The 12,437-nt window shown below is 38.0% G+C and overlaps 1 protein-coding gene across 1 annotated transcript in view; it reads left to right on the plus strand.

Moving 5' to 3' along the window:
• PLS1 (plastin 1) overlaps nt 1-12,437 on the plus strand; it is a gene marked incomplete at its 3' end in the record, with an annotated part of 44,260 nt that overhangs the window by 9,763 nt on the left and 22,060 nt on the right. The window contains exons 4-7 of the mRNA XM_084231262.1: nt 5,713-5,845; nt 7,370-7,451; nt 12,000-12,165; nt 12,245-12,387. Of these exons, the coding sequence (XP_084087388.1) occupies nt 5,713-5,845; nt 7,370-7,451; nt 12,000-12,165; nt 12,245-12,387 (524 nt within the window). The remainder of the gene's footprint in view (nt 1-5,712; nt 5,846-7,369; nt 7,452-11,999; nt 12,166-12,244; nt 12,388-12,437) is intronic.

The raw sequence follows: 12,437 nt of genomic DNA on the forward strand, positions 1-12,437 counted from the left end.
TTTGATTTCTCCTCTCCAGTGTAGAGCCTGTAGTTTTCCCCATGACCCATCTCCCCTATCCCTTGTGCTCTTGCCTCCCTTGTTTGGGGCCCTCCCTCTCTCCTTCTGGGTGCCTCAGCTCTATGGTCAGCTTGCAAGTTTTGTCTTTTTTCCTGACACTTTGTTTGGTTTCTCTGTATTCCTCAGATAAGTGAAATCATCCAATATTTATCTTTTTTAAAAAAGATTTATTTCTTTATGCATACAAGAACTGGGGTACAGGCCAGAGGAGCGGGGTAGGGGAGAAGATTCACCAGAGACAGAGCTGGGAACAAAACAGGCAGACTGACTGAAATACACTGCTGAGGGGAGCAGTAGGCGAGTCAGGAGAGGTCTGCTGCAGCGTGTGGTTGCTCCCTGGCGGGCTGGGGATCGAACTCATGCTGCAGTGGATGCCGATTGTTTTGTAGTGCTGTGCTTAACTCCTTGCGCCACCAGGGAGTCCCCAATATTTATCTTTTTTCTTCTGGCTTCAATTAGCATAGCTATCTCTACTTTTTAAAAGGTATTCACGACTTCATTTTTGCTCATTCTAATGAAATGCCTCCATTCTAATGAATTCTATTCTTTAGAAATATTTCTTCCTTTTTTTTTTTTAGGATTTATTTTTATGCATACAAGATCTGGGACATAGGCCAGAGAAGGAAGGGGGCAGTGAGAGGATTTACCAGAGATAGAATGGGGAACAGAACAGGCAGACTGACTGAGACACACTGCTGAGGGGAGCAGTGGGGAAGCCAGAAGAGGTCTGCTGCACCATGTGGGTTGCTCCCTGGCCATCCGAGGATCAAACTCATGCTGCAGAGGCTGCGGATTGCTTTATAGTGCGGTGCTTAACCCCTTGCGCCACCAGGAAGGCCCTGTTTCTTCCTTTTTAAAAAACCTGTTTATTGACACACACACACACACACACACAGAGTAATCAAAGTGCTAGAATTGTAAGTGCCCAATGAGGTGAATTTTTACATATATACACATACTATAGCTACATCATTATAGCTACCAACCGATCGTGATAGAACATTTCTATCACTCTGGGTAACTCCCTCATATCTCTAGCAGTAACTCTGCCTCCCCAGGGAAATATTTTTTTTCTGATGTCTTTTCTGAACTTGTTTTTTGAGGTAAGAGATGCACATAGTAAAGTGTACTCTTTTTTTTTTTAAAGATTTATTTATGCATACAAGAACTAGGTATAAACCAGAGATGCGGGGGATGAGAGGATTCACCAGAGTCAGAGTGGGGAACAGAACAGGCAGACTGAAACATACTGCTGAGGGGAGGAGTGGGCGAGACAGGAGAGGTCTGCCATGCCAGGTGCGTTTCTCCCTGGCCGGCCGGGGATCAAGCTCCTGCTGCAGAGGCTGTTCATTGCTTCATAGTGTGGTGCTTAACTCCTTGTGCCACCAGGGAGGCCCTAAAGTGTACTCTTAAGTATATGTTTTATGTTATTTTTACATCTGAATACCCCCATGTGATCTTTTAAAAACGATGTAGAACAATTTATTGATTTTTTAAAATAAGAACAGCTTTTTTGGAGATATAATTGACATAACATGAAATTCACCCATTTCTCATATCAGTGAAAGCATTGTTACCAGGCAGGGTGAGGGGCACCCAAGAACCCCCAAACTTGCTCTAAATCGGTTCTGCTATCTGCTACATCAAGAGAAAACATACTCTAGTATGTAAGACCTTTAATGGAAAGGAACTTTAATATAATTAGTGTGCAATAAAGACAAAAGAAGGGAAAGAATAGATAAAATATTTTCCAAATCAAGTACCCAAAGTTACCCATCCTTTTGTGGGTAAATGTCTAGCCAAACAGGGTTGACCCAAACAGGGCTGCTGAGGCCCAAAAGCCACAAATCTAAGGCACCTTCTGGTGGGGACCCCTAGAAAAGGGGCAGAAGAGACCCGACAAGTCTGGAAGGAAAAAAAAAAAAAGAGCAAAATCAAGGTAAAGGCTGCCATTATTAACCTCCCCACGGATCCCTCACCCACTGTTTCAAGTGTCTCATTCCATGTCCCCCAATAACAAGTAAAAGGCCGAGAATCAAGCTCAGCTTCTTCACATGCCTCTCTGTTCCACGTGCCTCCTCCAGGTCTTCATCTTGCTCTCCTTCTTTCCTTCCACCAGTCTCCTCTCCAGCTTCTCTTCCCTGCTCAACTTCACCCTTCTTTGGGTGGGGCAGGGAACCTGGAACCTCCCCTTTCCCTGAGTACTGCTGTTACAGTATTTTGTCTTTCTCCTTCTGACTTATTTCGCTTAGCATTTTCCTCTCCAGTTCCATTCATATTGTTGCAAACAGCAAGCGTTCATCTTTTATTTAGCTGAGTAGTATTCCATTGTGTATATATACCACATCTTCCAGACGAGTGGTCATCTGTGATTGGGGCATTTAGATTGTTCCCATAACTTGGCAATTATAAGTGGTGCTGTTATAAGTAAAACATAAAAGGGCATAGATTGAGTCAAATTAAATGTTTTTGCATTCCTCACATAGATACATAGCGGTGGAATTGATAGATCTATTTTTAATATTTTGAGAAATCTCTGCTTTTCTTAGGGGCTGGACCACTCTGCATTGTAAGCAACAGTGAAAGAGAGTTCATTGTTCTCTACATCCTTGTCAACAGTTGTTGTTTCTGGTCTTTTTGATATGGACCATTCTCACAGGTGTGAAGTGATAGCTCATTGTAGTTTTGATTTGCATTTCCCTAATGATAAATGATGATGAGCATTTTTCATGTGACTGTTGGCCATCTGCATGTCTTTGGAGAAGTGTCTATTTAGCTCTTCTGCCCATTTTTGACCGGGTTCTTTATTTTCTTCTTGTTGAGTTGTTTGAGCTCTTTGTAGATTTCGGGTATCAGCTCCTTATCAGATTTATGATGTGAACATATTTCTCTCATTTAGCAGGATGGCTTTAGTAATAGTTTCTTTTGCTGTGCAGAAGCTTTTTAGTTAGATATATTTCCAGTTATTTATATTGTCTTTTATTTTTCTTGCTGTTAGAGATGAATCCATAAAGACATCACCGAAACCTGTGTCATGGGGGTTATACCTGTGTTTTCTTCCCTGTATTTTATGGTTTCAGGTCTTTAATCCATTTGCTATCACATTTTGTTCTTCCTTTTAATAGTTGATAGATAGTTGGATTGTTTCTACTTTTCTGACTATTTTGAATAGAGTTGTGTGAATATTCATATACATATTTTTGCCTAGACATCTGAATGCATATACCTAGGAGTGAGATTTCTGAGTCTTTTGCTAACTCTGTATTTAGCATTTAAAAAAAATCACAAAACTGTTCTCCAAAGTGGAAAGTGTTTTTGTACATCCCCACAAGCAATGTATGAAAGTTCCAGTTTCTTCACATTCTTGCTAACACCTGTTATTGTCCATTTTGTTTATTATAGTCATCCTAATGGTTGTGAAGTGGTAGCTCAGTCCTGGTTGCTATACTTGGAACATTCTCCCTTCCCTTCCCATCTTCTCCATAAAGTCTTTTCTTGGTCACTCCAACCAGAAGTGTGATTATTTCTTTCTTTGTGTTCTTAAAAATGTTGCCTGTATTTTTCCTGTGCTGTGTTTATTTTCCTTATGTTGCATCTCTTTGTATACCTATTTTATCATTACACTAAAAACTCCTCTGTGAGAGATGTAATACTGTAGTGATTCTTAAATCCATAGACTGTAAGCCCCTAAGAGGCATGTATGGTAAGGCAAGAAGATAAGGCAGATTCTGACACGCGCAAGTGAAGATTATTAGTAAATGTTTGTGTCTGATATATGTGTGTGTGCATATGTGGTGGATTAAGTTTGGGGGGTACCTGCCAAATAAACCTTGCAGAATAGTACCTAATTCTAGGAATTGAGGCAATAATAGGGATTGTCGGCTCTCTCTATGTTACCCTGTGTTGGAAATAGGAATTCTTTTCTTTTTTAGGTAAACAATGATTTTCTTGCCTGAGTATATAGACAAATTTATGCAACCTGGACAGAGGCTCTGGGTGACTCATATTTCCAGCTGGGGGTGTGAGAGGACCCATACGGTCTTGTCATTGTCATTGTGAGCCTACAGGTGAATACCACTCGATCAGAATCAGATGGATTTTAGCATCCTTATCCTTTCTGTTCCTCTCGAAATGCTTTTGAACAGCAACCATTTTCTTAATTAAATAGCCAAGATTCTCAGGAGATCTGAAGCAAGTCTCTTGGATATGGGAATTCTAAAGAAATGATTGCCTATCACAGAACATATTTGTGCAACACCACGTGAATCTCTCAGGATCACACCAATTTGTGAGGGAGTCAGACCCATCTTGGACATTTTTATAGCTCTGTTTCTCTGTGTCTTCAGAGAGGGGAAGGAAAGGGAGGTGGGAAAAAGGGGAGAAGGGGCCCAGTGATCTAGGGTAAAGGAGTAATGGTGCTTTGATGTTGGAGTGGGGTGGTAACATACATTAGGGGAGCTGTGAACTTGTTCCTCCAAATCACATACATTGTTATAAATCAATGTTCCTACAATAAAGAAAATACAAAAAGAAGTCAGCTTCAACCAGGTGGAGAAGCAGCAGTAGTGAAGAGCCAACTCTGACAGTTACTTCCCAGGAGCAGGCATATAATTCATGACGATGGCGAACAGGCAGTGAAAAAACAAGACTTCTTTTTTCTTTGAGGACTCAGTTCCTTCTGATTCTCTGAACTGTACAACCCAACATTTTCTGCCTGAAGATCAAGATACCCACACTAGAAACCTTGTGTTGAGAAGTTGAGGGTGAAGATAGTTAAGAGTGAAGCTGGTGTCTAGATTTTTGTCACTCTTCTTTTAGTAGAAATTCTGCAGAAATGGAATTTTTTTATTAATTTCAATAACTCTTGATTTAAACCAGTATTTCTGTTGTAAGTCCAAAATCACAACTTTAGATTTGAGGGAGGAGTGGGGTTTATTCTGTGGATATTTGTGTGAGTCTGTGTGTGAGAGAGCGAGCTAGAGAGGGAGCTCTGATGTTGGCTTCAGATATATTAGCTCTCAAATGTAATATATATTTAGAAAGATTTAAAAAATTAAACCAAATATTTATTACACTCATTTTCAACTATGTACCTTATCTCCCCTAATATCAGATGAAAGAATAGAATGAATTTCCCTTTCTCCTTTCTTTAAAATCTTTAGTGTTTTGGTAGAAGATTTAATAATTGGCATGCTTCTCTGAAAGGAAATTTAGAAGGATTTATTTTATTATTTTATTTATATATATTTTACATCATTGTTCATTTTTAAACAGTGTTCTCTCCCCCCCCCCCACTGCTGGTGTAGTCCCCATAGAATTTCCTTCAGCAATGTATCTGTGCACCATCACAGTCCCCTGTGCTCCTCCCTCCCTTCCTCTCACCCTTCTCCCTCCTCCTCCCCTACAGTATGTCTCTGGTTTATAATTGTCTTGTTATGTTGTGTTTTGTATTGTTATTATTTTTTTCTCCTGATGTCTTATTTGGTTCCCCTATATACCTCCTATAAGTGAAGCCATCACTATTTTTCTTTTTCCTTCTGACTTATTTCACTGAGCATAATCCCTAGAAGGATTTTTTTTGTTTGTTTGTTTTTTTGTAGTGCAGTGAATTTGGTGAACTGAGGCTTGCTTACTGAGATTTTCTATTTTCAGAGGAAGAAAAAGTGGCGTTTGTTAACTGGGTAAACAAAGCCCTGGAGAATGACCCTGACTGTCAGCATCTCCTACCCATGAATCCCAGTGATGGCAGTCTTTTCAAATCACTTGCAGATGGCATCCTTCTTTGGTGAGTTGGGCACTGGGTTAGGGCACTGTGTTCTTAATGTCAGCATTGATAAGGATTCACTGAAAACTACAGTTCTGCGAATCCATTGTCTTTTGGAATTCATTAACAAGTACCCACATAGGTCTTAAAGAGTTTATATTTTGTAGAACATAATTATATGTTTTCCAAAATTTTCCTTCAAACTCAGCTTCTTATTTTCCTGGATCCTTTTTCAACTATCTCTTAAATAATAGCAGGAAACTTGAATTTTCTCTCTAATGCATTTTTAAGTGTTCACAGAATTGCTTTTATTTTACTTCTCAGTATGGGAAAATCAGCTACTGACTGGGATAGGAACTGCAGGACATGTAAAAGAAAGATGGTTAATGTGTCCTTAAATAAAATTAGTTTTTTAACTCAGCCTTGCCATATCCATGGCACTACATATCATATCCATGGCACTACATTGCTCTCTACATTATAAATTCTCTAAGGGCGTGTCCTGGTCTTTTTTGTATATACTTTGGTCCCCAAATACTTATTTGAATGAAGCAGGTTTTTTTTTTTAAAGATTTATTTATTTATTCATTCATTCATTCATTCATTTATTTATACATACAAGCACTGGGTATGGTCAGAAGCTCGGGAGGGTGAAAGAATTCACCAGAGCCAGAGCAGGGAGCAGAACAGACAGACTGACGAAATACACTGCTGAGGGGAACAGCGGGCGCGGCAGGAGAGGTCTGTGCGCCATGTGGGACACAAAGAAGAAAATAGCATAGTTACTCTTACTATCCATAATTAACTATTATTAGCATTCTGGCATATTCCCTTCAATCTTTTTTGTGCAAAAAAACAAAAATAAAAAGGTGTTCACAAGTACAGGATATTAGTTTTTTGAGTATTACATATATCTTTACTTCCACCTACAATTTTTATCTCTTTCTTTGACTTTCAGAGGAAATTCCTTCTGTGAATCGAATAGTTATTTTCTAATTTTATTTTAAAATATAAAATCTATTCTGAAATAGAGACAAAATGTATATTAATTTCTTTTAAAATTTTTTAATTACTGAGATTTTAGAAAGATCAAGTCTCTGGCTCCTTACCTTTCTGCAACAACAGTAATATTAACAGTGTTGATACTACTTTATGAAACTTGGCTTCTTGAGAATACCTTTGTCTACAGTCCAGACTGCTGAATGTCAATGATCATTACATGAAGTAGTTACAAGACTCATTAAAAAAAATGCAAGACTGTTTTTTAAAAAACAGGAGGAAATGCTAAGATTACTGTTGGCAGTGAAATGGATTTGGTTTTGGTTAGAGGATATTTCCTAGATTTTTAATTGAGTCCCTGGCATGAATTACAGTATTAAATAAAGAAATAGATTGTCAGTACTTTTAAATATTAACTTTTTGTCTACTTGTAAAATTACCCTTAAAACATTTCTGTGAGTCTTAAACTCTTAGAAGTGAAGTTGTTAATTTAATTTCTTAATTTTTTAATTGATAAGACTTAAATTATTTCCATTTTCTCTTTAGCAAAATGATCAACTTATCTGAACCAGATACAATTGATGAAAGAGCCATTAATAAGAAAAAACTCACTCCTTTCACTATTTCTGTAAGTATTTGCTTTTTGCTAGTAATTATGTTATTGTGATAAAAGGCTCGTATTAATGGATGTTTAGGACTAGGCAGAACCTTTGATTAAACATAATTTAAGTATCCTATAAAAACTAAATATATGTTAAATAAAAATTAAGCTACATTTTGTTATAAAGATTCAAAGTCCTTTGGATGAGTTCTTGCAATAATAGTATTGAGATTATATTGATGTAATTATTGAGTTATTTTTACTTTTTTAAAAATTTATTTATCCATACAAGAACTGGAGTGTAGGCCAGAGGTGTGAGGGGGGGGGTGAGGGGATTCACCAGAGACAGAGTGGGGAGCAGAGCATGCAGATCTACTGAAATACACTGCTGAGGGGAGCAGCAGGTGAGACAGGAGAGGTCTTCTGCACCATGTGGGCAACTCCATGGCAGGGGATTGAACTCATGCCGCAGTGGCTGGTGATAGCGTGGTAGTGCTAAGACTTTAACCCCTGTGCCACAAGGGAGGCCCTATGTCATATAGTGTTTTGCCTATATTTTCTTCTATATATTTCATGGTATAAGGTCTTACATCCAAGTTGTTTATCCATTTTGAGTAATTTGCATGTATGGTGGGATATACTGGTCTAGTTTCATTATTTTGCATATAGCAGTCCAGTTTTCCCAGCACCATTTATTGAGAAGGCTTTCCTTGTTCCAGTGTATATACTTCACTCCTTTGTCATAGACTAGTAGTCCATATATGTGTGGTTTTATTGGTAGGCTCTTGATTCTTGCCACTTGTGTATGTGTCTGTTTTTGTTCCAGGACCTTACTGTTTTATACTAAGGCTTTATAGTATAGTTTAAAGTCACTATATGGTTACTGTTTTCTTTTTCTTCCTTGTAGTTGGTAAGCAGTCTGTGGGTAGATATTTGAAGACAAGGCAAACATCCTGCTCCTTTTCAAGGTTTCTCCCTAGATTTGATATGCATTGATGATTCTTTTCTATTGAAGTCTTTATTTTGATGGTTGCAAAATGATGTTTTTCGATTCCATCACTTCTGCCGCATTTTCCCATCAATCCTTGGCATTCTACTGTAACCAAGAAACATCTTTTTTTCCCTCTCCCTCCCTTTCTGTCATTGATAGGAATTCAGGACTTCCAACTCTTTTCCAGTACCTTAATTCATTACTGTGCCTAATTATTTTGGTGTTCAAATTGTCCCACATTTGGACTTAGAGAACCCCTTTAAGGTGATTTTTTTCCTATATTAAAATATATATAACAAACATTTTCATTTTGACTATTTCTAGATGTACAGTTATGGGTTGTTAAATATATTCAAATTACTGTGCATTTGTCAATACCATTCATCTCCAGAATTTCTCTTCCTGAACTGAAACTTTGTATTCATTCAATAATAACAACCCATCTCCCTTCCGAGTTCCTGGGTTGTCATCATGTAAGTAGTCATGTGGTATTTGTCCTTTTGTGACTGGTTTATTTCAGTTGGCATAATGTCTTCAAGGTTTTTCCATGGCAGAATTTCCTTAGTTTTAGAGACTGAATAATACCCCTTTATAAGTCTGTCTCATGTTATGTTTATCCATTCATCTGTAGATGGAAACTTGAGTTGTTTCTACCTTTGTCTATTTGAATAATGTTGCTGTGGACATCAGAGTACACTTAAATATCTATTTGAGCCCCAGCTTGCACTTCTCTTGAGTATATTACCAGATGTAAAATTGCTATAGTAATTTGATTTTTAATGTTTTGAGGAGTCACCATACTGTTTTTCACAATGGCTGTAACATTTTTCATTCCCACCAGCAATGCAGAAAAGTTCCAATTTCTCTATATTATCTCTAGCAATTTATTTTCTGTTTCTTTTGCTTGTTTGTTTTAAATGACATGCATCAAAATGGGTATGAAGAGGTTTCTCATTATGGGTTTGATTTATGTTACCCTAGTAACTAGTCATGTTGAACATATTTTTATTAACTAGTTTTCTGCTTGCATTTCCTCTTTAGATAAATGTGTATTCTGCTGCCCATATTTTCATCAGATCGTTTGGCTTTTTGTTGTTGGAGCTATAAAAAACATAAAAATATATCCATAGTATATAGTATAACTACATTGTGGGATTTCTATGTATAGTTGTAGGAGTTCTCTATATATCCAGAATTTCAATCTCTATCAGATATCTCATTTACAATTTTTTCCTTTCATTCTGTTTACTCTCTTGATATTGTCCTTTTTGCACAAAAGTCCTTAGTGAGCAGATCCCATGTTTAAAAGTTACTTTTAAAATTCTCTAGAAATAGTATGATCCCCAGTATCAGGCATCTGCTGGTGATGTTGGAAAAGAAATTAAAACTTTATCCCACATCATTTTTCTTTCTTTCTTATTTATTGTGTGTGTTTTTCTTTTCATATGAAGGTTCCTGACTGGTTTTGCTTCCATGAATGGCCACAACCAGGGGTGAGGGACGGGAGGCTGGCGGCATGGGGAGGGGTCTTCTCCACAACATTCCATTTACACACAGAACTAAACAGACAAGCACAGAGTCACTATTGTGGTTAGAAGTTTGCAGCACGGGAGAGGGGATGGTCAGGTGGGGGTTGGAATGTCATTTAAAAAAATACAGGTCCCTGATCTCCCTGGTGGCGCAAGGGGTTAAGATGCAACTATGAAGCTATTCGCAGCCACTGCAGCATGAGTTCAATCCCTGGCACCAGGTTGCTACCCACATGGCACAGCAGACCTCTCCTGACTCGCCCGCTGCTCCCCTCAGCAGTGTATTTCTGTCAATCTGCCTGTTCTGTTCCCCCTCTGTCTCTGGTGAATCCTCTCACCCCCCACACCTCTGGCCTGTATCCCAGTTCTTGTATGCATAAATAAATCTTAAAAAATTACAGGTCCCTCCAACAGGGGTACAGGGTGGGGCATGGTCTACTTTAACTCGAGGAATCAGAAGATCAAAAGCAGCTTGGGAAGGCCATATTAAGTTTCAAAGAAGTGTTTTCAAATAGGAAGTTCATAGAAATTTAAAGTATCTTTAGCCCAATGCCAATGAACTGACACTACTAAAATTTCTATGGTATCTTTCATAATATTTATATAATATATGTAATATTAATGATTTCCTTCCTTGCTCCTTGCTTTTGTATGAATGAAAGTATAGGGGAGGGACTGACTGTGTAGGGAGAAGATTCAGGGACATCTTCATAGAAGAGATATTTGATTTGTGGAATGAACATCTGCCGGGGGAAGAGGAGCAGTATAGGACAAAGGAAAAGTATGTGTAAGGTCTTTCTATCTTAACTGAAGCAGAGATTTTATTAGGTTGTCAGAAAAGTCATGATGTATTTTTTCTAAGTTTTCTGTATAAAAAGGCATCATGACTTTTCTGACAACAAGTATATGTACAATGTTTTAATTATTGTAGTAAGAATTTGGACTTGACCCTCTCCTTTCCCTTGTGCCTTTAGTTACGCTTGCCTATTCATCTACTCATTCAGAAAATATTTATTTAGCAGATACCGTGTGCTAAGTTCTGGAGAAATAGTCCTGAACATCTAAAAGTCTTCTGTTGCCATAGGGTTCAGACTTTAATTTGGAGGAGATATAATTAATAATAAACATGTAATATATGATATGTCAGAAACTGATAAAGAGTAAAATAGGGTATGATGAGTGTCAGCAGAAGTAGTGGTGATACTCGCTATTTGGTGATGGTGGGAGTAATCAGAAAGGCTTCTCAGTGTTACAGGAACAGTGGCTGCCTGGGGGCAGTGTGTCAGACTGAGGGAATAGCAAGTTCAGAGGCCCTACAGAGATAAAACAGAGTTAGGACATAGTGGGAATAATAGAACATTTGGTGTTCTATTATTATTCTGAAGGTAACACCTTCAGGTTGATATATTAGTTAGATCACTGAAAGCAGAGTATTGTGGAAAATGGATCATGGAGATACATGTGAGGATGGGTGTTTTGAAGAAATTAGGAAATTTGAATAAAAGCCCTGACAATTTCCATAGGTGTTTAGAAGGTAGAAGTTAACAGAAATTGGTGACTGGATGTGGAAAGCAAAGTTGAACAAGAATTCAGCTTAGATTTCTGACATAGAAAAACAAAAATGAAGGTTGGTCCTATCAAAAAAGATAGGAAATAAATTAGGAAGAACCTAATTTCCCATTTTCACAGGACAGGAAAAGAAGACCAGAAAAGCATGGTGAGAAAATTGCTTCAGTTTTGGGCATGTTGAGTTTGTGGTATTTGGGAGCCGTCCAGGTGAACATAACCAAGTGATGATATAAGTGTAGCTGGAACTTAAGAGTGGGGGCTGGGAGGAAGTGTGGGCTAGGGATGTGGATTTGAAAATCATTAGCATATAGAAGGGATAGTTAAAACCACTGGATTTGTTTTTCCTGAAGGTATTATATATAAATGTTGCTTATGTATTAAAATCCAAAATTTCTGTAATCTGCTATGTTCATCTCACTTTTGTAACTTGTAGATGAGGCTTTAGAAAGTACATCCTCATATGTATTTTCCTTTGTGGCAATCCAGGAAAATTTAAACCTAGCGTTGAATTCTGCCTCTGCCATTGGCTGTACTGTGGTCAACATTGGCGCACAGGATCTGAAAGAAGGAAAGCCTCACTTGGTCTTGGGACTTCTCTGGCAGATCATCAAAGTTGGCCTTTTTGCTGACATTGAGATTTCCAGGAATGAAGGTAAGATCATTAAAAATACTTACTCTTTATGGACAATATCCTCAACATGGGAAGGATTTATTTTCATTCTCTTTCTCAGCTCTGATTGCATTGCTGAATGAAGGTGAGGAACTTGAGGAGCTGATGAAGCTTTCTCCTGAGGAATTACTGCTGCGATGGGTCAACTACCATCTGACCAATGCGGGATGGCGTACCATTAGCAACTTCAGCCAAGACATTAAGGTTTATATTTTAATCTTCAAATTAGTGAAATGAAATAAAGAGGTAGAATG

The sequence above is a fragment of the Talpa europaea genome (assembly GCF_964194135.1).
Source record: "Talpa europaea genome assembly, chromosome: 4".
Classification (NCBI taxonomy): domain Eukaryota; kingdom Metazoa; phylum Chordata; class Mammalia; order Eulipotyphla; family Talpidae; genus Talpa; species Talpa europaea.